General features: G+C 57.6%; 1 protein-coding gene across 4 annotated transcripts in view; it reads right to left on the reverse strand.

Annotated features, from left to right (window-relative positions):
• Positions 1–1,753: 1,753 nt before the first annotated feature.
• NTM (neurotrimin) overlaps positions 1,754–26,698 on the reverse strand; it is an 820,981-nt gene continuing 796,036 nt past the window's right edge. The window contains exons 5-9 of one of the 4 annotated variants that reach the window (XM_072953798.1): positions 23,791–23,925; positions 21,784–21,904; positions 16,583–16,734; positions 2,950–3,057; positions 1,754–2,677 (exon numbers count right to left, since the gene is read on the reverse strand). In XM_072953798.1, coding sequence (XP_072809899.1) covers positions 2,951–3,057; positions 16,583–16,734; positions 21,784–21,904; positions 23,791–23,925 — 515 coding nt within the window. In that variant the 3' untranslated portion in view covers positions 1,754–2,677; position 2,950. Of the gene's footprint in view, positions 2,678–2,949; positions 3,058–13,545; positions 14,993–15,848; positions 15,935–16,582; positions 16,735–21,783; positions 21,905–23,790; positions 23,926–26,698 lie in introns of those variants that run through there. The other 3 variants (XM_072953797.1, XM_072953796.1, XM_072953799.1) reach the window with 3 other exon arrangements.

Below are 26,698 nucleotides of genomic sequence, written 5' to 3' on the forward strand. Positions count from 1 at the left end.
AGTCCCTTTACAAAGCCGGTGGTGACAGAACAGTCACTCCGGGAGGGATGGTGATGGGGTGATGGAAGGTACACTTCGTAGACACGGACGAGAAATCTCTGAACCCAGCGGGGTCACGGGCCGCTGTGTGCTCCAGTCCCGGCCACGTCTAGGAAGCCTCTGTCTGCAGACGCCTTGGTACCTTTTATTCAGAGGTGTTCTGGGCGCGAGCTTAGGAGACGTACGGAAATGACCTATGTCTTCCCTACTCTACTCCAGCAAGCGGGATCCGCACTGAAACCCTCTGGTCCGAGTCTGTAGACGTTCCGGTCACAGGGGAGCTGGTAAATCTCACCCACCCCCTTCCACTCCCCGGAGGCCCGCAGCCCCGCCTTCAGCAGCCCAGAGGCCTCAGGGAGGGGTGGCCACCGCGCAGCCCCGGTGTGCGGGGCGGGGTCAGCCCCTCGGGACCACGACGCCAGGAGGAAGCGGAGTCTCTGGCGCCTGGTGGTGGGGGTGGGAGGTCGGGGGACACGAAGAAACCTGAAGTCGACAGTCACTTCTCAGTTCTGCCGGCAGCCGCTGGAAATGACACTGCCCTTCTCAAGCGTTCCCCCTCCTCTTGGGGGGAACTGGGCCCCCAAGGGCACAAGTGCAATAATTCCCAAGTGTTCCGGCTCTGACCTCCTTTCCGACTCTCAGTGAATTTTCAGCTACTTATTTAATCCCCACAATCAATCAGAACAGGCTAGAATTATTTGAAAACCATTACATATTAAGACCTACCTTTTCTCTTAATTTGTGGCTGGAGACAAGGTTTGGGAGGCAGGCTTGGACGGAAGGCAGTCCCCAAAACACCGGGTGATGTGATTTGGGATTGCTCAGTAGCAAACCGCAAGGTTCTGAGGGGTTTTTCTGGTGATCGCTGTGCTACCGGGAGGGTGGCTGCCTCCCAGAGCTGCTCACACGTGACAGCCTTTCCCTAGTGGGACTTGCATTCCGCCCTGGTGACCAGGGGAGGCATCTGAACGCAGCCAGGTGCTGTCAGCCTCGCCGGGAACTTCTGGTGGCCCTGGAGGTGCAGACACCACGAGACCCGCCTTCCGTGCTTCTGTTGGAGCAGAAGGTGGTTTCCTGAACCCCTGCCTGTGCTCAGAGCCCACTCCACCCTCGAGGGGTCCACAGAGCAGTAGCCTGAATCCGGAGCCAGACCCCTCCGTGTTCTTCACGCTGGAGCCGCGCAGGCTCCTCTCCCCTCACCCCCCGCTTGAGAATGAGGTACCACACCAGGTGCAGAGGGACATGGAACACTTTTTAATGTCAAGTCAGAGACAACCGCTCCCTCCCCTAACCCCCAATCCCACTTCCCCTCGACGCATCCAGGACCCCCTCGAGGCCCCTCTGGCTCCCAGACTTCAGGGGAGGAATAAAAGCTTCCCTAAAAACTGCATTCTCTTCTCTTCCACACACACGCACACAAAGGTGGGGAATTAAATAAAATAAACCGGGAGGGCTCAACTCTCCAGCGACCACAAAGGCACCCGCGATCCCTGGTCCGGGCAGGAGCGAGTGGTGACTGACTGCTGGGTCGGGGCAGCTGCCTGCTGCTTGTCCCGAGGCGCTGGGAGGCGTGGGGCTCCTGTGTCGGCCCTCGCCTCCGAGAGCACACCTGGAAAAGATGCTACGCGCGGTGTTAGGGCTCTGTTTCTCTTTTCACGTTTTATAAATGTCTCTGACGTGTCAATAACCCAAAAAAGAAAAAGGCAGGAGCTGATTACACAATCACCAGTAAACTCTATCATCTTTTAGAAGGTCAACACACAGCTAACGCCATTTACAGCATGCAGAATAATGTCTGAGAAAGGACCCTGCTGAGAAATTAAACGGCTAGAACTCTAACGAAAAAAATATATGTGTATATATACTGTATAATATAGGCCATTAAAGGAAGCATCACCGCAAACTCAGGATACAGTGCAGGTCGCCCTTCTGTTTCTAAACAGCACGGAGAAGCGTAGTATTGTCTGCGTTAAATGCCAGGAGAAGGAGAAATCCGTAGCGCTGGTGGAGGTGTTGGTTAAATTGCATTTTTTTTTTTTTGGTGGATTTGCCAAATCCTCACCAGGGGGTTGATGCCTGGCGTGTGGTCCACCGAGTGTAAACCTAGGTAACAACACACTATTCATGTTTAATGTTTAACAAACATACTTCTCTTCGCTCCTTTCATTTGTGTATCCTTTTAGTTGTGTCTTGTTTTTGCACTAAGTTTTAGACGCGTATCAGAAAATATAATTAATGAGATTAATAATGACTCAGAATCCCTTATTATCCGTGATGTCCATGTAGTCGAATGGAAAACAAACCAAAGCTTAACGACATCTTTTGTGACTCTCGGTTGCGGGGCTGCTGTAGCCCTCAGGCTGTCTTGTTTCGTTTCCTTTTTATTTATTTATTTTTTTTTGATTCTGCATTTCATCACACACACAATAGTGACACAGTCTGGGAGCCGGGCCACTGCGGCACCCCTGGGCCCGCACGTCTCACTGCGTTTGTCTCTATTGACGGAACGTGGGGTGGCCGACTCCAGAAGTTTCCTTGGTGGGGGGCACCGCGGTGGGCAGAGCGGCTGAGCCCTGCCCGCCTGGTCACAGAGGCCACACGATGCAGCGTGCAGGTGGGTCCACAGCCCGCGTGCCTTCTTCCCGTTTGGAAAAAAAAGAAAGAAAGAAAGAAAGAAAACTCAGTTGTACCTACATCTCTGTAAGGCGGCTTCCAATTTCCTTGTTCACCTTGCTTCCCCAGAGTACTCTGCCCCCCCGGAAACTGCGTCCCGTCAGGCTCTGCTTCTCTGAGTTTCGTGGGGTTACGTCTGACTTGGGACAGGGGTGCTCGGGTCGCTGTCTTGCCGTTGCGGATGCGCTGTGGTCGCAGCGGCAGCGGCTCGTCCCCGGCAGGGGAGGTGGCACTCACATCAAAACTCGAGGAGGAGGAGGAGGCGCAAGACGAGGAGCGGGAGCAGCCGCGCGCAGCCTGCCCTCCGGGGCGTCCCGTTGCTCACCTCGCTGATGGCGCCGGGGCCTGCGGAGAGAGCACGCTGTCAGGAGCCCGCCGGCTGCAGAGGCGCCCGACTGGGCGCGGTCCGCGGTCCGGCTCCGCACGGCACGCCAGGCCGCGCTGGCAGGAGCCCTCCACAGCCTCGGTCCCGTGGGCGCAGCTGAGGAGAGGGGAGCCGGCCTGGGCGGGGAGGGGAGCTGAGGCTCAGATCACCACCGTGTGCAGGTGATCGCTACCCCGTTACTGTCAGAACTTGCAAGGCCACGGCCCAGGGTCAAGTTCAAGAAGACGGCAGATTAATTAATACCCTGCACAGAACTCCAGCGAGCTAGACCCTGGCATCGTCTGCATCAACGTCCAGCCCCTCTGAGCTCCGCCTGCCTTATGCATCCGTGTGCCCCTCCAGCCGCCCTACCTGTGCTCCCCGTGTCCTGCAGGAGGGCCCCTGCTGGACATGCCCACGGCCGCACCTGCCTGGCATCTGTCCTGTCAGTCACTGGTCTGAAGGCAGCGCCTGGGCTCCGGCCTGCAGCACTGGGCCTCTCTCGCATCTGGACGAGGCAGTGGAAGACCTGGCTCAAGTACCACCTGCCTGAAAGGCCACAAGCAGCCCGCACAGGATAGGACCAGGCAAAGAAACAGGAGGCCTTTGGCAGTGTGCATGGAAGGAAGCGGGGATGTGTGGACAGCGGGACGCAGGGCCTGCCTGAGGTGACGTCTGTGGGTGGGAGGTGGACCGCACAGTTCCCGAAGAGGCACATGGCCGGCCTTGAGACGGAGCCAAGTTCAGGAGGCAAGAAAACTCTGAGGGCATCAAATCCCCCAGCAACTTCCTCATCATATGAAGCATAAGCTTCCTGGCTCCCTCAGCCCCGTGGCCACGAACGCCCGTAACGAACGGAGCTGATTCATGCACAGCACACGCACGTGTCGATGCCTAGATGGATCAGGTACCTAATGCAGCAGAGCGCCTTCCTGGACTGGACTCGCTCTGGCGGGCTCTGTGGCCTTGAATCTAACAGAGGTGTCTAAAGCTGGCGTCCTCCCTAAGCACATGTCCTCACCGAGTTGAAGGAACGAAGCCAGGCCTGCTCGCCTGACCTGGACGCCGGGCACGGAGGCACCTCCGGCTGAGGCAGGTCAGCACCGAGCCAGCTTCGTGAGCCCACGTGGCCTCACCCCGCAAGTCCTAGAGCACCCGGGCTGTGAGCACTGCCCGCATGAGCTGCTTCTTGGACCTTGGGGACAAGTCTGATCCTGGGGCGGTGGCTAAATGGACAGTCACAAGTTTGAAATGCAGCAGGTCACCCAACCTCTGTGTCTCTGGCACCTGGTTCCAAGTGGGGGAAGCAGCATTTGCCCCCCAAAACCCCTCTTTGGCATGCAGAGTATTCTGAGCTGAAACAATCACGGCCCAAAAGACTCAGGGAGAAACTTCCCCCTCCCCCCAGCCACCTGCAGAACGTAGAGGCTGTGCGCGGGTGCTGCTCCGGGAGGGGGCGTCCCAGAGATGAGCAGTGTGAACCAGGAGCGCAGACGGGGAGGAACCTGCAGGGTTGCTGTTAAGACACCTCCCTGGGCCCCATCTCTCTGCTTGGCCCGGCACTGCTCGTTTCCACACGTTTGCTTTTCCGTCTCCAGGTGACTCGCCCTCCTCCCCTTTGAAGTTCCAAAGCCCTGCCCCCAAAGTCTTTTGTCTTTAGCTGAAGATGGTGTTAATGAAAAAGAACATGAAGAAGGAAAGTACGTACAGATACGTGTGACTGAAACAGGATGCTGCGCACCAGAAACTGACACAACATTGTAAACCGACTGTATTTTGATTGAAAAAATAAAAGGAAAAGTAAATAAGGTGAGGGTGGGGCCATTTTGGTGAGTGAATCAGTTCCCCTGAGTCTCTTCCACGTATTTATGTTACTCAACTTTCGTTTTACTTTCTCCTATTCATCTGTCTCATGTCAGTTTAATTCTTAGAGCAGCCAGAAGGACCTAGAAGGGGGGTGGAAACTTCCTTCCTCCCCAACAGCTCTATCCCCAAGACCCGAGCATCTTGGCGGTGCAAGTTCTCGCGATGAGAAGCACTGGGACACCGCTCTGCCCTCCTCCAGGAAGGGGGACTGGGCGACACGGAGCCGAAGGCAAGGGCAGTGGAATGCCGCCCTTCCCCCGGCCCGCGTCGGGCGCAGGGGACAAAGGAGCGCTCCCAGAGGCTCCGGGCGACTTACGGCTCAGCGTCAGAGGTGCGTATCGCTGACCACCGACTGCATCCTCTAAAGCTACCTAGTCGTTTCTACATAAACCACCAGCAGAAACTCCAGGCCTTCCGCTCACTCACTGCCGTCTACACAGCATTCCCTGGAATCCCAGGAGAGAAGCCGCCCTGAGGGCTCCTAGAGGGAGGGGCTCCCTGTTTCTCTCCTGTGAGGAAGCCCTTTGCCTCTGGGCCACTCCGCATCCTGATCCTCCCTGCCAGACCCTGCCCGTGCCCGGCGCTGACCCTGAGGCGCGGAGGTTGTCCTGAGTCCCGGGGAGCGGCCAGTTCCGTGCTGATGGGCAGGGTCAGTGGCTGCACCCGCTGCCCACGCGCACACAGCTCCGCGATCCTGCGCGTGTCCTGCGCGCCTGGCTCGCGGCGTCCGGACCCACACGTGTCCGTTCTCACAGGGCCCCTGTCCTCTTTCACCTTTGTCTCTCCAGAATGCGGGCTCGCACAGCTCTGAAACCCACTGCCCGCCCCGTGGGAGGAGGAGGGGTGCTTTCCTGTTTCTCCCGCCCTCCCCCCTCCCAGGGCTGCGCGGCCTGCAGAGTCCCTGCGGAGGAGGACGGAGGCCACCACACGCCAGGCAGACAGCCCAGCGAGGGCCCGGCTTGGTTACCAGGTAAGAAAGATCAGAAACCCTGTTTGCCGGCCAGGGAGCCTGCAGCGCCTGGCGGAGGGGTGGCTGGGGGCTGGCCGACACGGGGCGCCTGGCAGTGGCCGTGGCGCAGCAGGTGCTCCTTCGGACGTGTGTTTCTGCTCAGGGCTGTGCCCTCGTAGGCCCTTCATGCTGGGACGCCCCCAGAGAGCCTGCGGGGAGGGGGCCTGACCCTTGTGTCAGAGAACTCTCCCCAGAGAAGAAAGGAAAGGGGCACCCTTGTGTGATGTGCCCGGACAAGCTGCCATCCTCCTGTCCCAGGCCCGCCCGTGGGGCAGTCACTCCCTCTGGAGACCCCGTCCAGTGGGCCTCGCCCCCCACGGCCTCCCCTCCCCGGCCCACCCTCTCTTAGCCTGTCCTGGCCCCCCATCTGGACACAGCTGCGCTGGAGGAGGAGATGGGGTGGTCCCAGGGGAAGGCTGTGGGTGGGGTCTCCCCATGTCCCCTGGAAGGGGACACGCACTGGCTCTCTGCCACCTGCAGCCTGGACCCCTGGGTTTACTCCTTACACCGACTCCAGGCTGATGTGTCTGTGACTCCAAGCTGACCAGACTGTTAACCTGTCTGATTCCTTCAGCCTTCACACAACTCCCCAGCTGCTCAGTAGCACACACCACATTTCATAGCCCACGTGCTGCCAGCCTGCTTAGCCTCTCTTCCCACCACGCGTGCCCCGGGGTCTCCCTGCCCCCACTCCCTGCAACAGCCGCAGGTGTGTACCACATGTGTGTGTGCACACACGCACATGCACAGGCACCCTCCAGCCTCTCGTCGCTCCTTCCCATCCTCACACCTGCTGAGATGCTCCTCGCCCAGCTCACTCCCACCCCTGTTCCAGGTTCTGTTCTGGCCCCTAGTCACCTCTTCCAGGCAGCCTTCCTTGATTTGCTCCAGTCCACGTCCACAGCCCATACACACCCTGCTATTAAAATGCGCACCACCCTGTCCTACAGCCCTCTTTATTTGTCTCCCGTGCATCTTCCCCTCTGTGCTGACAGCTCTGTAAGGGCGGAGTCTGTGCCCAGCTGGGCCCATGGCAGGAGTTCACTAAATGTTTGTTGAAGGAAGGAAGGGACCAGAACATTGCAACCCACGCTGATGAGTCCATATTTACTTTGTCTCTGTGTTTTCCTTTCTCTTATGGTTCTACTTGGAGGGAAAAAAAAGAAGACAGACTCAAAACAAAGCAAAACATTCTTTTTTTTACCTTGCCTTCTGCTTTACCTCAATTTTCTCTTCAAAAACACCCTTCCTGTCTTTTTCTAATGATTTCCAATAAAAGTCCCTGAAAATTCCTGTGGTTGAGGGAAGCTCTACACAGAAGAACCTCGTTGATTAGAATTCCAGGCGGAGCGCTCGCAGCTGGGAAGGGGTTCCAGCCCCTTAAGCCCTCCTGCATGACATGAAGATGATTATCCTCTGTCTAATGTGTGGACTCTCAACCTCAGGGAACTTAAATGATTTCCCCAAGGTCCCCTGACTTCTGCCTCCAAATACAATCTCCTTCCCACTAACCCGGAGCCGTTGCTTTGTGTAACTCACACGTCCCTGGAGAGTAAGGGAGAAAAAAGAATGAGGCCACAAGAGACGTTGGGCACCGCACAGGCCACCCCCCGCCGACCAGCACGGGAAGACCACTTCGAGAGGAGGACCTTCTGTGCCGGGTGAACCCCAGGATCCTGGAGCAAGGACCCCTCTGCGCCCACACTGGCCAGAGTGAACATCAGCCCGCTTGTCCGGGGACACGGCCACACAGACGAGGCCTCTGTCCCCACCCAGCCTGGCCTCCACTCTGCGCCGCAGGCCTCGGTTGCCTCTGACTCATTAGAGAGCTGTGGAGGCCGAAAGAGACTAATTACCAGGACAGTTAGGGTCCCGGGAAACTGTGATGAGTGTCAATTATCCATTGGAAACATCTGGCAAGAATGAAAGCCTCAAATAAGAAGCATTTTATTTGTAGCCAAGTGACTCACCCAGAACCTCCCCCTTCCGTCCCCCTTCACCTCCCTCCTGACACGTCCCTTCCGGCTCCAAGTTAGGCGGAGGGGGGGAGAGCGGGGTGAGCGAAGGCCAGCACGCAAGGCCAGGATCTGAGGAGATCACTGCGTTAGAGCATCCGTGTGCAGGGCGAGACGCAGGCCCGGCGCAGCGGGGCCCAGACGCGGGGCTATTCTGGGCCCTGATAGGCGCTCATTAGTCTTGGCAGCAGAGACGAGTTAGACCTACCGAGGGGGAGGAAGCACCCGGGGAGAATCGGGTGCCCTTGGGGCCTTGGCAACGGTTAAGCTAAGTTGACGCCAGGCCGGCCCAAGGTCAGAGTGGTTCCCACTGGGCTGCTTCCTGGGGTTAGCGCTGAAGGGAAGGCATCTTGGAAGGAGGCAAAGAGTTTTGGGTGCCCCATCCCACCAAGGCAGCAGCTGCCTGGACGGGAGACATACCAACCTTTCCCAGGGCTCAGAGCATGCTTTTCACTTCTAAAAGAAATGAAACACCGCCACTGTCAAGGCAGAAAGCCGCAGGGCACACCCGCTTCACCCTCCGATGGTTTTCGGGGAGGAGCCGGCACTCCCGGCCCAGCCCCTGCTGTCCAGAGCACAGCCCAGCCCGCATCCTCGCACCACGGCCTCGCTGGGACGTGGCGCCCTCCGCTGAGGTGGGGGCTGGGGAAGGATGTGAATGGTCCTCACAGTGGATCCCTGACCCAGAGGGAGTCCGCACCCCCACCTGTCTCCACAGGGGACGCCTGTACCACACAGCCGGGGGCCCAGGCCCACGAAGACGTCTCTGCAGAGCAACCTCCTTGCTTAGCTGGAGTCTGCGGGCTTTAGCATAAAACTGGCTGATTCAAACGGACCGTCCTGTAGCAACCTGAGTGCTGGCGCCCAGGCTGTGTTAACCGGCACCCATCTACGCATTTTAGAAACGCTGGTGAGAGGAAGTCCCAGAGGGGCCGAGGCCTCGATACCCGGCTTCTGAGCAGTCAGCCCGCAGAAGGCTGGCCCGGAGGCCTCGTCACTCTGGGGTAACCCAAGGCAGTAAGACCTGTGTCTGCGCTGCTGAGAGCCGCCGTGGCCATCTGGCGCCAGCCCCTCCCTGCTGGCTAGCCCGGGAAGGACCCCCGCTTCACCACCTCCAAGCTCTCAGGACGATCCGAAGGGCCGTCCTGCTGACCGGCCGGAAGCGGGATGCTCTCCGATCTCCCAGGTCCCTCTCCAGCTGGGCGCCTCTGCGTGTGCCCACCCTTGATACGGAGGACAGGAAACCCTGCCACAGAGACTATCAAACCACCGTGATGGTAGCTTACAATTCTGCCTGTCAATTCTACCTGAGATACAGGGAGATAAAGCTAAAAAAGAAAAGAAAATGACATTGAAGCCTTTGCACTGAAGTGATACGATTCTCTGTGCAAAGGTCGTCACGCAGCGGAGGAAAGATGACCTAGGAAAAAGTCAGTCGGCACGAACTAAAACACCTGGCCAAGATCAGACGAGATCGTCCCCGCGAGTGCAAGCTCTCAATCCACTCTCTAAAGGCCCCTGAGATACCAGAGCCCTCTTCATCCAAGTGGACATCAGCAACGCTGAGAAGCCACTCCGGAAAAGACGGGGGCTGGACCCAGTAGTGATGGACGTAAGGGCTGGTTTATGATCAGGAGCGGAAGGGGTGACTCAGGGAAGAGCTGACGCAGAGTCAGGGTGGCGCAAGAAGGCGGGCGGGCTGGCCCACGCGGTCTGCGCGCTTAGCAAGGACAGTCCCCGGGGGAGAAGGCTGGGCCCTAGAAACCAGCCCAGAAGCCAAGGAGAGGCTGTTCTCATGAACTGTCTCATCCAGGTACCCCTGGCTTGAGTTTCCTGGCGCAGGACAGAGGTAGCTGGAAGGCGGAAGGACGGTCCGCAGAGAATCTTGGAGCAGAAAGCCACCCGGCCTTTCACCCCAAACCACACGCACGCGGACGTGGGCACGTGTCGGGGAGCGTGGCCCGCGGCGCGGCGGGGCTGCTGGGCTGGTGGCCGGCGGCAGGGCGGGGCCCCGGGGGCGGTCGTGCTTGCTGGACCTCTCAGGGGGAGAGGCGACTGGCCCGCAGGGCCACGGAAGCAGAAGTGGCCTTCTCCACGGCGAGGTCTGCAGCCCCGCCAGCCCCGCTGCCCCGTGCAGACACGCCTCCCCGTGGCCCCCGAGGGCAGCGCGCTTCAGTGGCCGCCCAGTTGCAGGGCTGTGTGACCCTCGTTCCTGACCCTCCTAGAGCTCGTCCTTGGGCTTTTCCCGGGAGCACTGGTTCAAGTCTTGAGCAGACGAGGATGTCCTTCTGCCCCCGTGGGCGGGAGACAGAGGAAGGTATCCTCGTGTTTGCCGCAGACGCCCCTCCTGCTGCCCGCTCCCTGTGACTCGGTCCCGGGAGGGGACGCAGACACTGTTTCCACGCCGGGTCTGTCATCGTGGCGTGCCACCACCACTGGGTCCACCCCCGGAGCAGGAGCCCCGGGGCCTCCACGCGAGCACTGGTCAGAAGCTCGAGACCCTTGGTTACCGAGAAAGCAGGACAACCCTTAACATCTGAGCGTGTATTTTCCCCACGAGCCTGCCTGAAATTTGCGATGTTGTGATGTATTAATGCAAAGCCAGGTAGAGAGATGGAAAAAAAAAGGAAGACAGAAAATAATCAAAGAAAAGTAAAATGAAAAATAAAAAAGAACCTCTCCCTTTAAACCTCCAAGTCAATACCTCTGGTCAATCCACAAAGTGATGTTCCTGCCACCAAACCCAGTGCTTGCAGCGGAACCCAAGTGCCCAGGGAGGCACAGGGCCGCCGTCCCAGTCCGGTGGGCGGAGGAGGGCAGTTTTTATGGCAGGATGGATAGACAGGAAACCTAAACCTTCTAGAAGCAGGGCATGGGGACTTCTGTGTTGTACCTTCTGTATTTGGACGCACGTCCCATAAAAATGCTTACGGCTGGGTGTCCGGGCTGAATCAACTGTCTTTAGTCCTCTGCAGGGCAGAACTGACCATCGCCCTGACTGTAACGCTCTCCCTCTGATACACAGAGTTGACTCGCTCCCTATTCTTTACTAAGTGGATCTGACGGTTGCCGCGAGGTTCACAGGCATTAATCAGCCAACCTTACCCAGCCCACTGATGCCATCGAATGTGACTCCATGCCCAGGAGATGAAAGACACAGGAGAGGAACTGCCACAGAGCTGCTGACTCTGCAGGGAGGCCCGGCTTGCTGGACCGTGGGGGAGGGGAGGAAGGAGGGAGGTGGGGGAGGGAGGTGGGGGGGATGGAGGGACAGGGGCACATCCCTGAGCCCTTATTCATCACAGCGGGACTCTGCTCCACCAAATATGACTATGGCAGACGGACATGCAATCTGTTGTGTTTGCACAGGGGAGCAGAGACATCCTTCAGGGGCGGCAGGAGACGCTGAGGAGGAGGGAAATGCTCGTGTCTGAATCCCTCTCATCCGTCTGGATACTGGGCAGCAAGAGTCTGGAGCACCTCTTCCAGCCGAGAGCTCCCTGTCAGCGGGGATCGGAGGTGCGGGGAGCACACGTGGGGGCCCCGGAGAGAAGAGGTCGCTCTCTGCTCTACAGGGGGCAGCAAAGGAGGAGGGGAAAACAGCACACACACACACACACACAGGGATGAATGAGAGAAATGCCCCAGCGCACGGTCTGTTTTCTCTGAAATCTCCCTTAGCTGTGCAGGAGTGCAACAGCTACCCCGGAGGCCGCCCGAAGCCAAGTCTTGGATGTTCTAGGAGCCTCCCCCTCCTACCTCCGGCCCTGACCCACCTCCCTGCGCCCAGCAAGAAGGGCATCTCAGACTCCACGTGGAGGGCTGGCCTGGAGACCCGTCCCCGCTTCACAGTGGACAGCAGAGGCAGTGAGGACACGCAGCTCTGGGTCGGCAGGTGGGTTCTCCCACCCCCGGTCCTGCGCTCCCAACCAGGTCGGGACTCGTCTGTTTCTGTCAGTTTTGTCACCGTTGGCCTTGGTGTGGGACCTGCTCCTGCATCCGCTGAGTGCACCGTGGGAGGAATTCTAACTCCTTAGCGACCACTCCCTGTCTTAAAAGCCCCTGTTCCCGCTGAGAGTGAGTCACTTCCGCAAGTCCTTCCTGAAGCACCCTCTGCCTCACCCGGTCCCTTCCACGCCCCTTTACCACGGATGTCGCTAGCTGCTGTCCTAACGCTCTTTCAGATCTGGGGATGTGCCGCCGCGCACAGGGCTCAGGCAACGTGAGCGGAAGCACAAGTTGAATCTGAGCGCTTCCGTCGGCTCCCCTTTCTTGTCTGTTTCCTTTTCCTGCCCGCGGCTCGTCACCGTGGCACTGCACGTCACCAAAGTGAATACTGCATCCCTGAATCTTTTCATGATGAAAGTCCTTTTCCTCATCTAGCAAACGGCGTCCCATACAACGCAAGTCCTGCTACCTCCTCCCACAACTTCCACGTCAAACGCTGTCTTCCGATGACTGTTTGCGCAGGCGGGTGTGAACGGATGGACAGGGTGGGTGTGCGGCAGGCGGGATGAGGATGACCGGGGCGGGCAGGTGGAAGGTGGGAAAGACATTCCCCAACTGTCTTCACAGCTGCCTTCCTACGGGGCTATCCCAGGGTCCACGCTGTCTTTAGAAGATGAAAAACAAACAAAACAACACACACACAGCTCGTGTTTGATTCCACCACTTGGCCCGGGGCCACTTCTGCCCAAGTGCTCGGTCGTGGTCTTAATGAACCCCTCTGGCTGGCCAGTGGCCTTGATAAGACCTGCAGGGCTGTGTGAACAGAGACAAGGGACGCCGGCATCACACGCGGGCCGGGCTTGAGCGGAAGGGGTGGGAGGGGCTGGGGGAGGGCTGGGGCGACGACTCGGCGGGGCGCGTCCTGGGGTGTGACGGGGGACGGCCGCCCCTCCGCAGACTGTCTCCCAAGCCTCCAGCTCACGTTCTCGGTTGGATGCTGGGGCTGCTCTCAGGAGAGGGAGGCGGAGCGGTTCTAGTTCACAGGAGAGGAAGCTGCGTCTGCCCGCGAGCACAGGGCTCCCGCAAGGAGAGAGGGGCTCTGTCTGGACCGGAACCGAGCGGTGCACCCCCCAGGTCACTGGCCCTGCCACCCTCCCTCCCTCGGAGCCCTCCCTGCGAGCCGGCTGCCGCAGCTCGGGAACACCCGAACCTTCGCGCTCGCGGCGTTTGCTGCTGTCGCTGGGCCAGGGCTGGGCTGACTCCCTGCCTGCTGGCTCAGCCTCCCTCTCTCGGCCTTTGGCTTCATGCGGGTCTCTGGGCTTTGAGGTGTCGGCGCTGTCTCTTGCCCTCTCCCCTCCCAGCCCTTCCGGGGGAGGGTGGACAACATAAGCAGAGAAAAGGGAGCTCTCCTCGGAGTTTCATTGGTTCCCAGTAACATCCACTCAGCTCCTGTGCAGCTCGGAGCCGCAGGTGAAGCACAGCCGGGGGCGGGGGGCTCCGGCAGAGGGTGGGGAGGGGCGTCCACACCGCGGGGAGGATACTGACCTTGCAGCAAAGATGAGCTTGTGGGCTCACTTAGCTCTAAGTCGGATGAGGGACACACAGGAGAGAAAAATGAAAACAAACACGTGTTATATACAGCAGCTATGTATTTGCCATACATAGTTTGTACACCACCTTTCACAAGCACTTCTGGAGGGGTGGGTACGTGAAGGAAGATGCAGAAACCAGCGGTGGGAGGATGAGATGCAGCGTGCGGGATGCTGAGCGCTCGGTGCGAGTGGCGGCACTCGTGGTTGGAAGGCGAGGGAGCTGGTCGCCGGAGCGCGCTCAGCGCGGGAGGACTGACCCTTGGCTGGTGCTGAGTCAGGGTCCTGATATGGTAATCAAGGGCCAAAGTCCCCTTCCAGGCGAGACGTGTGTCACACCCACGACCCACCTTCTCTCACGCTGGGAGACCGAGCTCAGGAATTTCGGATCTCACGGCATCCTGGATGGAGCAGGACACCCCGGAAGCTCTGTGACTCGGATCACAGATCACAGGGCAGGGCTCTCCTGGTCTCCGGCAGTCTCTGCGGTCTTAGGGACCAGGTGCTCAAAACCTAGCGGTTCCTGACGGGAAGGACCACCCCCGCCCCATGTGACTTAAGTACCTCCAGGATACGGACCACCATGGGTCTCCTGGCACCAGCATCCCTCACTTTTCAACATTAGGTCATGTGGCGGCAGCGTGTGGGCAGGGTGGTGGGAGATGATGACAGTTCGGCTGGCTCTGTGGTGCTGCGGGGGAATAACTTCACCACAAAGCTCGCGCATTCGAACGAAGCACAGGCTGCTTTCCGCTCTGCTCCACTCGGCTGGCTGGCTCTGGGTGGAGGGTCTTCCGACACTGGGAGATGACGGTAGGGGGCTCCCGAGCACGTGTGTATCTGTCCTTCCTGATAGCGGGTGGCGTCCGTCGATTAGGAGTTTAGGGGCCGCGATGCCTGGACCAGCCGCAGCGAGAGCCAGCGGGGCGGGAGGCCCGTCTGTGCACTCGGGGGTTTCACTAGCTCGGTGGCACCTGTCACCCAGGCGGCATCGCTGTGACGGCCCCTCGGAAACGCTCTCTCAAAGGAGGCCAAAAGCCTGGTTTCTGTTTGATTAAATTTGGAAAGTTCTCCAAACTCTTCCTCCCTCTCGGGGATTTAGCACCTAAGGGCTCTGAGACCCAGAGAGCGTCCCGGCGTGGACCCCACCCGCCTTCGTCTGACCCAGTCCTTCTGAGCTTCTGTGCAAACCTACTATCACTTTCCAACACGTGTCTTTGGAGAGCCCTGGGGCCCAGAACGCTGGCAGGAACGGCCCGAGGTGGGTGCTGATAGACCGGGTGGGGGGGTGGAGGTCTGCATGGCCCACGTGGGGCTGCCCAGAGGAGCAGATTTATGACACACGCTTCACTGGCTTGCCTGCCATGAACGCCAGCGATTTCCCTCTGAAAGTTGCTCTGCTCCCTCTTCTCATCATTAGACGGCTCAGGGGACGAGGCCAGGGCATTAGACAGCAGCGATAAAGCCAGCGCGAAGCTGCTTCGTGCATCTGATTCGGAAGAGCAAAGAGGTCAGAGGAGGAGGGAGACGATTTCCAGGCAGGAGGAAGGCGGTGGGTGGAGGTCAGGGAAGCGGGCCAGAGCCTTGGATCTGCAAGGCGAACGGTGGAGGGGGCCGCCCCTTTCTAATCCTGGCTCTCTGCTCTCAGACTGACATCTGCCAAAAAGCCCGAAGTCTTGACAAATGCGAGGGGCAACTGTGACTGTGCCCGCGCGGGAGCCATCAGACAGATCGCTCACTCTGGTCACAGCTCTGCCCGGTCGGATCCACCAGCTCTGGGGTCGAGGGCAGCACTGCCCCCGTCCCAGCCCTGCTGGGTAGAGCCGGGCTTTGTTTCCGTGCTGGGGAAGAGCGGGGCAGAAAGGGACCTGGAAGCAGAGGTGGGGCCGCGGAGCAGCACAGGCGGCCACTCGGGGCAGGCTGGGCCTGGACCCGCCGTGCCACGGCATCCGCGGGGCGGGGTGAGTGCGGGGTGCTCACAGCTCTGGAACGACCGGGAGTCCTCAGAATAAATGGATCTAAGTTGTTGCCAATCACCTGCTCACCTCCTCAGCTTCCCCCCATGCCACTCAAGAGTGCTGGCTGACGTGGGCGGCCAGGGGAACAGATTTGAAAGATTCCCAGCTAACAGATCTCACTGTGACCTTGAGGGATTGGCCCCCGAAGCTGCCAGAGATCAACCCCACGGGCTGAGGGGAGACCCCGCGCCCATCCCGGGATGAAAGCCGTCACAGACGCCGGTGGCGCAGACGGGCGTCCAGACTCACTTGCCGGCAAGTGTTCTACCCACAGAAGTGCCGGCCTTGGGCCCTCCGGGCAGCTTCTCAGTCACTCCCCTCGCGAGTTTCCGCACCAGCACAGCCGCGGGATGTGTCATGGAGGCAGCGCACCTTGCCTCGAACATGCTAGTCCCTCGGTACGTAATGACTGACTGAATGAATGAATGAATGCATGAATGGTGTGTGACTTCTGTCAGGATGGCGGCTCGCGTGGACAGACAGCATCGTAGTCCAGCCCGCTGACACCCCTGGACACAGACGGAGAACCGGGGAAGCGCCCGTTTTCTGTGTGAATTCTCCCTCTAACACGAGTGTTTTTCAGGATCCCAAGGCCCACGAGTCTACTTTTATGACTATAATTCAGTTTCTCTTACGTCCCAGCGGCCAGAAAAGGTCTCAGAAACAGGGACATTTTACACTCATCAGGGATCCAGCACTGAAACAGCACCTGTTTCTGGTCCCTATTAGATCCGGTGGTAACCCCCACGGTCGGTTCAGGACATACTGACGGGGGAAACTGCAGGGTTACCTCAGTGTCCCCAGATAGTTCTCTCCTGTCTCCGGATGTCTCCTCTCAGAATAAAACCCACTATTTTCCACGTGTTCCCCTCTCCCCGCGTCTACGTTCACACATGGACTGGTCCTCCCCCGCCCCCTCCTCTGTCTTCCTCCCTGGCTCCCTCTGCCCAGCTCCTCCCCACTCTCCCCCGGCCCCTCCCCCCGGCTCCTGCCCCCCTCCCCCCGCGCCCGGCCCCTCCCCCACCCCTCCCCCCCGCGCCCGGCTCCGGGCTCAGCCTCACCGAACAGCGTGATGCTGGCGTTGGTGTGGCCCAGCTTGTTGGAGGCCACGCAAGTGTAGTTCCCGTAGTCGTGCTCGGAGACGTTGAAGAAGATGAGCTTCGAGAGGAAAGGTCTGTTTTCCACTTTGACCCCCTTCCTCCCTTCAACCAGCCTGAGACACACAAGAGACAGACAAGAAAACGAGGGGAAAGGGAATGATTATCCATGGTTTTCTCACAAGGAAGCAGACTCTGGACTTCTGGCCTTCTCTCTGCCCCCTTCCTGACATCATTACAAACACTATTTTTTGTTTCCCCACTCAGCCACACAGGGAGCTCGCCACATGACACACACAGTTGCGTGTCTTTGTTGTACGCATGAGCCTGGGGACACTCCCGGCACAGCCCCGACATCCATCTCTCCGTACAGAAATCTAAGTTCTCTGCAGGCAGGTGCCGCCCGCAAGTACACCGGGGCAGCTGTCTGCCTTTCAGCGCCACGCGGTGCTTGCAGTGGTGCCAGAAGGCATGGATGTAACGGACGTCGATGGTGATGCTGAGGAAGGTGACGGCCGTGAAAACGAAACAGCCAGCCTTCAAAGAGAAGGAAAACCCGAAGGGTTTGAAAGAACAGTGTTTTCCAAGCACCTGGGTCAACAAATCGTCCTTGAAGGACTTGAGGCATTCTACAAGTAACGCCTTATTTGTGGCTGTGATTTGGGTAGAAGAATCAGGGCCCATTTTTACATCACGGACTCTGTGGGGCCGGGAGAGGTGACCTGCCCGGAGTACTGTGGCAGCTCACCCTGAGAGGGACGGGCTTGGCTCTCCGAGGCCAGGACAGTGTCCCCCAGCATCCCTGGGCGGAGCCCCGTGCGCCACAAGGACCGACGGTCGGGGCCACGGCTGGTTTGTGGGGAGACAGTCAGGTGGACTTAGCAGCCGCACAGATGGCATCACGGGGCAGATGGAGCGAGAAAGGAGGCCTCTGCTCCAGAAGGGGGGGCCACAGCCCCATCTCTGGGGGCTGTGAGCGGCAATTCTTACTGAAACTGCACATCTGCATGGAAATCATGAGACCAGCTCCTCTCTTTTCAGAAAAACTCCGGACTGCCCTGTTTCGGGGAACGGGCTTTACGCCAACCTTTTCCTTTCCCTGAAGTAATCAGTCTTCCTCGCCCAGAAGCCGAGTCTACGCTCCAGGAAAGACAAATGCTGGTGGGGAGAGTCGTGCTGCCGAGTGGAAGACCTCAGGGACCCCAGTCACAGCCCGTGTCGGGCCCGGCTGGCGCGGGATGCGTGGACAGTCACGTACGTCAAGGTCGGCGCATCCTGGGCCAGGCTCAGGGACACAGATAGGGGCGAATGGCTGGTATCGGAGCCGTCAGACCGAGAAAGATGACGTTCAAGGCCGACATAGAAGGAGGAGCCCAGCAGGACCGTGATGGAAAACGATCTGTGGCGCATGAAATGTTCCCCCACGCAATCTATTTCTGTGGCGTCAGGCTTGACAACCCCCTGCCCATCCCTGGGCCACAGTATGTTTTCGGCAGAGACGGCTTTGTCTTCTCGGAGGGTGTTGTCTCTGCTGGACGACAGGGTGCCCTCCCCGTTGCCAAAACCTTGGGACGCCGTGATGAGAAGAGAAGCCCTGGCTCTGGCTTCAGTCCTCACCCCACGCCGGACTCCAGGGAGGTCAGAGGGGGTGGCAGGAGCTCGCCCTGCCTTCCCTGATGGAGATTCTCCTCCGGGAGCCTTTCTCGCTCATAAGCAAGGGGCAGTGCTCTGGCCGGAGTCCACGGATTTCATTCAAACGTGAGCACTGTCCCAACGGAGTGAGGCATCCAGCTGTGTGGCCCGAGGCCCCGGTACTTCTACTTCCAACTTGTTATGTAGACGCTGGTCCCATAGAGGCGCCCTACCGCCCACCTGCCCGGAGGCTTCTGCGAGCTCCATTGGCTTATTGATCCTTTTTGCCATTTTTGATGCCATCCCTGGGCTGGGGAGGAAGCCTTCACATCAGACCCAAGCTGTGAATTAGATTTCAGCTCCGCGGCGGGGAGAGACACTCACCTGGCGCGGGTGCAGCCGACAGCTCTGAAACATCTTTAGGTAAAAGCACATAGGGCGGCAGGCGGTGCTTGGTGGCACATGGCAGCTGCTGGAGTGTCACTCCGTGTGGTCACACACTCCCTGCCCCACGCTCCTGCCAGGCTGCAGTTTCTTAAGGAACCAGTAGGCTTTCCAATGGCCTAAGTCCCGGGGATGGGTGGCTGCCGTTATGTCCAGTGTTCCCTTTCCTCTCCCTCGGATGCCCAGTGGCCGGCACTGAGTGTCTAGGTCATGGTCAAGAGGGACTTCCACTCTGCCTCCTGAGAAAACTGCCTGTCCCCATCCCTCAGGCCCCTCTGATTGGCCTCAGGACTCTGCTCATCGCACCGGGAACGTGAGCTCAGTTAAGGCTGATCTTCCCCCTGGCAGGCGCAGTCTGCCCCGGGAGACCTGCCTGGAGGAGGTGACCCCGCTAGCCTCGGCGGGCCAGGAAGGACAGGCCCCAACAAGACTTTAGAACACAGACAACTCCATTCAGTGGGAGAACACGGGAAATGAGTAAGTGAGCACCAGATGTAAAACTGAGCAGAATCAACTAAAGCTGCTGTGAGAAGGACTCAAAGGAGGAACGGGAGCTGCCTGAGGCCGGGACTCTGAAAGCCCCGCGGGCCACACGGCCCCTCTCCTCCTGGTGGAGCCTCAGCCCCGCCCCAGACGCAGCAGCCGCTCCCACCTTGGCTGCTTTGGCCCAGGGGCCACTCTTCTTCCTCCACAGACTTTAAGATCTTGTTTCCCCTACATGTTGCTTGCATTTTCCATCCCGTAAAGACTAGGAAAATACAACTCAATGGACTAATTCCATGGAGACCTGGACACCTGAAAGTTCAAGAATTTACCCTGCAGCCCAGGAGACTTCTGTTTTGGGCTTTTTTTTTTTTTTTCCTGATCCTGGAACTTCACGCCTCAGTTTCTTATCAGAATAAAAAGGAAGAAAGAAAGAAGCAGGATTTCAAAGAAAGGCAACCATGTTTATTTATTTGGGAAATATTAGTCCCTTCTCCCTGATCCTGCATTCTTGGGACAAAGGAGGAAAGCCAGCTACTTCTTCTCACCTCATCCTGCCTCAGTGCTTCCATCTCTGAAGTGGGCTGGATGCACACAGCCCAGCTAAGTTGCTGCCAGAATTTGTGCTTAAAAATGGAAAAGAGCTGCTTCTCGCTTGGAAGGCGGAGGACAAGACGCAGTGGGTCACACTGAAGCAGTAAACGCAGCTCTGTTCCAAAATGGCTTCGCCGACACTGACGCCGCTGAGTCACTCTGACTTGGAATTCTTGCCGCTCGTTTCTTTTCCTCTGGCAAGTACCCATCTCTGTTTAACTTGCTCAGCTGCGTTCGTGCTGAAGAGCCCCCAGCCTTCCCGCTACACTCACTCTCACTCCCCCACCCCAGCCTCCTTCGTTCTAGGAAGAAGGTCATAATCTGAGAGCCACCTGAGCTCCAGGAACCACAAACCCATCGCGAGATTTCCATGACGCAGACACAACCGCATCTGCGTGGACTTCCGGGACAGGAAGAACGCAAAGCCCGCACCCTCTGGTCCTCATCACCTGCTCCGCACCCCAGGCCCTTCCCATGAAACTTCTCCACCCTCCCCGCTGGTGGACACGCAGCTCCAAAGGCGCTAACCTCCTGTGGTCCCCTTTGTCTGACAGAGCAAGTAAAGCAGTTTCTTTACAACTTTACCCAAAACTCTACTTCACCCAAGACTCAATTCACACATTTCAGCAACAATGTGACTAAGTGCCTTGGTTCTAAATGACATTCAGGGATTGACGCAGAGACTGGAAGCTCTTGGTATCTGACTGGCCTCTTCAGGAAAGAATCCCAAAGCCCTGGAGACGTTCTGAGTCGTGTGGGCAGCAGACTGGCCTGGGTCTCCCGGCCTGAGTCTCCCAGCCTGGCTCCCGGCCTGGGTCTCCCGGCCTGGCTCCCGGCCCGCAACTGCTTGCCTGCTCTCTTGCCCACAAGTAAGTGCCCTCTTTGTTGCTTTATTCCCCCAGCTTCTCAGCTCCTTAACTCCTTCCTCCTTCTCTGCCCCACATACACCACAGGACTTTCTGGGTTGCCCCCTCCCCATTTCTATGGAAGTGTTCTGACCGTGGGCGGCTTTTGCATGCTTATTTGCCACTCAACCACCTTAAAACAGCTCTTTGACAACAGTAAAGGCCGTGTGGCCTGGCCGTCCTGAGCCGCTGAACCCTGAGCTAGTGTGCCGTCGGATAACTCCTGGCAATGACCCTCCATCCTGACACAGCGGCCACAATGGGGAGGGCGGGGGAGGCCCCTCTCGTTTCTCCTGCAGGGAAGGGTCTATCTGGACACACAGGGAGGGCTCCCTGGGGTCAGGGCACTTTGCCCCAAGGCCATGGAGAGTGTCTGGAGCAGAACTGGAGGCCCTGAGCATTACTCAGCGTGGTAGCCGCCCTGAGCATTCCTGAGACCCGAGACTCTGTTAAAACCAGCTGCAGGCAGAGCGCGCGGGCTCTGCGCCTCTAACTCGGTCACAGGCCTCCGCGCCCCAGGGGCCCTTCCTGTGAGACTCCGCTTTCCTACAATAGCTTTTCTCAGGCTTGTTGGTTGGTGAGTAATAGTTCTGTGTGGCAACTTTAAAACACGGCAGAACAGAAACAGACGCACAGACACAGAAAACAGACTTATGGTTCCAGTGGGGAGGGGAGAGGGAGAAATTGGGGGTTGAGGATTGTGCAGGTACACACTACTATATATAAAATGGATAAACAACAAGGTCCTCCTGTACAGCACAGGGAGCCATATTCATACCTTGTAATGGCCTATGATGAAAAAGAATGTGAAAAGGAATATATATACGTGTAACTTAATCATTATGCTGTACCCCAGAAATTAACACAGCATTGCAAACTAACTGTACTTCAATAAAAACAAATAAATAAAAAATAGCTGAAATTCATTAATATGAAGAAAAGACTTGTTTGTATGTAGCGTCCCCCTCCTAGGAGGAATTTGGAAGAGGAATTTGCAGGAATTCATTTGCATCCATCTGGAATGAGGAGCCTGGAAAAGCTCCTCCTCCTGGGGGGAGGTGTGGGGGGGTCCCGTTTTCCTGGGGGGAGGGGGTGGGGGGGTCCTACCTCTTGTCGTCCTTGTACCACTGGAACTCTGCCGAGGGGACTGCGGAGGCTTCACACTGCAGTGTCCCCTTCTGTCCCACGGGGACGCCTGTACCCTTGGCCTCTGAGATGTATGGTGGATCTGCAGGAAGAAGACGGTGCAGAGCATCTCAAAATGCATCTGAAGTGAGGCAGGCTGCCTCGCTCGCCGACCTCGTTTTCTGCTCCCTGCTCTGCCTCTGCTGTCCGCGCTGTGCGGGAGCGTGAACCCATTCTCTGCTGTTCCGGGGCTGAGCTGGGCCTTCCTCGCAGGCACTGCTCCCGTTCCCCTGAGCACGGCCTGAAAGACCGGGGGCTCCGGCGGATTTCCTGTTTAAGCCCTTCAACTTTCCTAGGGTGCTGCCAACCCTACACCCTACACACACCACGCGGGTGACAGTCAGCACCCTTCAGCAGCCTTACAGAGTTTCTGCAGCCCGGTTCCAGCCAGCGCACATGACCTGGAACCATTCAATTCCTATCCAAAGCTCAGTTGCAAGAAGTAACATTCATGGAGAATTGCCTGAAGGATTTACAGCTCAGCCCTTCTTCTAGGTATTCCAAGCTGGGTCCCAGAGTCAAGCCAGACCAAAGCGGACCGATGTACTTGGCCTGCGTTCCTCTCAGGTCTTTGCCAAACCACCCAGGGCAGCTCCAGCAGTGTGCACCGATGCGCATTGTGGAAAACAGCCACGAGCACGTGCGGTTCTATTTAGCGCAGCAATGGTGCACCTGAGGCTGCTGCGCTCGCTTCGTGGGGACCGTGAACTGAAATTCTTTCGGGGTCTCAGTACCAGAAGAAGCAGTGTTTTTCCCAAGCAACTAATTTGCTTCTATCTTCTGGACATAAACGTCAAACCAGACGATGTTTCCCCTCTCTGCTTTAGAAACTCGATGCCATGTCCTGGACCCACGTCTGACCACCTCCTGGTCTATGCACCGTGTGCCGACTCACCCCTCGATCTCACATATTCCCTACGTAGGTTTTCCCTTTGTTACATTTCCTTACTCTTTAGGTTTGTCTTTATTAAGTGTAAGTCACCCTACGTCGTTTTAAAACGAAACCGTATTTGGGTACAAACGGTGTTAGTGTTGACATACAGGTTTCCTTGCTCCTTAGAGTGTTGTGCGTTAATTAGCTTCAAATTGTAAGAGAAACCACAATATTAGTCAAGAACGGGCAATCCCCAAAACACAGCACTCTTCCTCTACCTCCACCTCTCCCACGTTTCGAAGGACAAAGGCTGCTTAGTTGCCGGTGTAGTTCCCGGGTTCTATTCTGTCATAAGCCTTCCTGGAACAGGCACAGCAGGGAAGACTTGCAGAGCATCTTAGAGAACTGAGTCTGTGTACAGAGCGGGGAACCAAGAGGGGGCAGCGTGAGCGGTGGGGAGGGCCGAGCACGACCGAGGTGGGAGAGGGTCTGGATGGTAAAGGAGGGTGCGGGTCCAGAGCAGTGGCTTCAGCTCTCTGAGTTCTGTCCCTTTATTAGCAAAACTCAAGTCTGGAGACACGCCCTCTAATGTGCGTATGATGTGTCTGTTCATCTGTTTATCCTTCAATTACGGATGTATACCACATCCATCAACATATCTAATTGGAAAAGCGTGAGATAAAATAAGTACAGAAATTATAGTATTTCCTCCATACACATTTTTTCCCTCCCTATTAAGGACTTGACTGTCTAGAGGCTGAGAAGCTTGGGGATGTTACGAGTAAAGCATGGGGAAAATTGGGATTCACAGACATGGTTATATAAATTATGCACTGACTGTCACTGAACGATCTTTCGGGAATGGAAGTCAAGTTTGGGATTATATTAAATTACTTTCAGTTCCAATTTATATCTATTTTTAAATTTAGCATTTGGACTCGCTGCTCTTGGAAGCAGCAGTGGCCTGCGATGCGGCACCGGTTCCCACCCCCCGATCCAGCTGTCCGCTGCGGCCCTGACGCACGTGCAGGGTGGGGGTTCAGGAGACGACTTACAGTTCACCGTGACCTTGACTCTCCGGACCACCGGTGCAGCCACGTCGTTGGAGGCGCTGCACTCGTAGTCCCCCGACTGCTCCCGCGTGATGCCCTGGATCTCCAGGTACTCGTCTTCGCTCACAAAGCCCACAGCTGCCGGCGTGCGGTGCAGCAGGAGGAAAAACACCAAAGGTATAAACTTAGACGACCAAGCACGAATTGGTTCTGTCTGCGGAGCACTGTGCCACTTGTAAGTCCGGATTCCTGGGAGCGACGCCTGCTCTCCCTCCGCCGTCTCCTCTCCCTCCCCCACCGTCACCTTTCCTTGGCTCCCCAGGGGACCAGCTGGAATGTTCCTGTTCTGACCTGGACGAGGGCAGTGCCCAGAGAATGACCAGTCCTCCATAAGTGATTCACATTTCTGACATTTACACGGCCCGGATCTTACCAAGCAGTCAGGCTCCGGGATCTGAGCTAAGCACCTTTGGGTGAATGTTAACTTTCTGGTCTTCAGGAGTCACCTAGCCCGAGCCTTGAGATGCAGAGCTGGTGACTGCGTCCCAGACCGCACGTCAGCTGAAAGTGCCACACTGGCCATCGCACGCACACGTGCGCGCACACACACACACCACACACACACACCACACACACGTACACACAACACAACACACACGTGCGCACACAGACACACGCGCGCACAGACACGTGCGCACGCACACATGCACAACACACACAGCCACGAAAGGAAGTGGAAATACTAATAAAATGATTTTAAATTTCTGTTTTTTGATTTAGACACTCAGTTAAATCAGCAGAAATCGACTTTCTAAACTTCGAGCTGCTGGAGCTGTTGGGTACAAGATCCTGAAGACAAGGCGACAAGGGGGGCTGCACAGCCCGCCCGCACCCACAGCAGCAGGAAGGAGCCGGAATACGAGGCTGTGAGTCTCATGGCCACGTCCCCATCCTGAGACTCCGTCTCTCATTGAAGACTTGTGAGTAATAATAGCAACCCTGTACCCACCCGACGTCCAGCCCGAGGTCCGGCTCTGGGCCTGTGATTACGGAAGGACCGTGACAGTGCAGCCTACAGGACAGGCGCCACCGTTCTCTCCCAGTCGCCCCGAGCCTGACCGCCCTGCGGAGAGTGGACGGCGACATAACTGAGCACATCCAGGGACACCTGCCTCTTCTGTCAAACGAAGACGGTCGGCGCGATGGTGCGTCTCACGTGACCTGGGGTAGTTGTGAGAGTGAGGCAGGTGCTGTTAACAGTTATTCTGGGACAAGACGCAGAAGCAGAGACTGTCCCCAGCAAACGGAAGACGTCTTCCCTGGGTCAGTTCACATTCAGTCCTAACACCTCACAGGGCTGCTTGGAGGAAGAAACGAGAGCCACACACGTGAAACGCTCCTGCGGCCCCCCTGCTGCTGAGCGAGCGACCCTGTAACTGCCCGGAGGCCTGGGCTCGGGCGCAGCGAGGCTGTATCAGCAGGAGGGGCCCCGCATGACCGGAACGGGGAGCAGGGGGCTGCCTGCCCACCCTCCACAGCCCCCTCCCCGTATCTGCTGTGCCAGAGCACGGAAAGGACTACAGTGAGAACCCGACATGATGTGAGCGGTGTGTGCACTAGGGCTGTGTGTGCTCTGTGACGTCGCTAAGGCCACCACTTTGGTCAAGATAATGACAGCAGCAGCACAATGACCCACAACACAACAGCTCTCCGACAGAGAAGGACCGCCACCCGCCCAGCGCTGCCAGCACGCCTGGGCCATGACCAGTCACTGCCACCGTCCAGGACTAGGTCTAGCCTGAGCTTTTCCCAGCGATCTTCGTGGCCTGTGGGACCCACGGCCCCTCCATGTAGAAGCTCCCTGCCCCTCCCACCTACAGGAGAGTTACAGGACAGCCGATGTCCATCACCGCAAGTGAGCGGGAGTCACTGAATTCACAGGGAGGACCAGGCACCTGCTGACGAGTGAGAAATGGGACCAAAACATCCCGGCTGTGGGGGGGACAGCCAGCAGGAGCTCACAGCGACTCACGGTCCCAGCCAGCGAGCGCCGTCCACACGTCACAGGAGCCACAGCATCCTGGGGGGAAAAGTACTAACCTCGGTTTTAGGGAGGGCGAAGGAAATGAGGAGGAAGGGCTTGGATGGAGAGTTGGTGATGCCTTTTATTTGTCCTCCTTGTTTATTTGCACCCAGCCTCAAGCCTGCGCTCGGCAGGTCTCCCCTGCTGGAATGCTGTAATTACCGTGCAGAGCATCGCCGAGACCAGTGTCACACTTAATATCCCCATTAATTTTAAATGGTGGTCCTTGGTACATATGTGTGGCAGTTGGTGTCATATTTTAATTAGGCTTGCCCTACACCATCTGAAATTAATAATAGCGCGGATTACCAGTGTCATTTATAAATTAACAGTGCCGTCACACGAGGGAATACATTAGCTCCGGACAGCTGTTTTTGGACTGAGCTCCAGTGTTGGAACAGTGACTGGGAGGACCTCAGATCCCCCGGGAGGCTGTGCACCGCACCTTCAAAGCAAGGACACAACACGACGCGGGGTTCTCTGGGTCTCTTCTCTGCGATGAGAGACCACGCGTCCGCGTTAATTCTGCCGTCCGGCCACGCTCTTGCGTGAGCTCCGTAGGACTCACAGGGCCCGAGCTTGGAGGCACCTGCTACAGGAGCGCCCAGATGGAGAAGCTGAGGGGACCGCCGTCACGGACGGAAGTAGTGGGGCAATCGCAATCAAACCGTACCCAGCTTTTGTGGGGACACGTGTGCTCGGGTATGGGGGGTTTAATGTGTTAATATCAGGCGGTTTCATGTAGGGAAGGAAGTTAGACGGCTTGAGAGCTGGGGAAGGTTCATGTTCTCCACGGGTCTAGGTCAGTGTTACCAGAGGGAGAGGGTT

This window comes from Vicugna pacos, chromosome 33 (genome assembly GCF_048564905.1).
Source record: "Vicugna pacos chromosome 33, VicPac4, whole genome shotgun sequence".
NCBI classification, from domain to species: Eukaryota; Metazoa; Chordata; class Mammalia; order Artiodactyla; family Camelidae; genus Vicugna; species Vicugna pacos.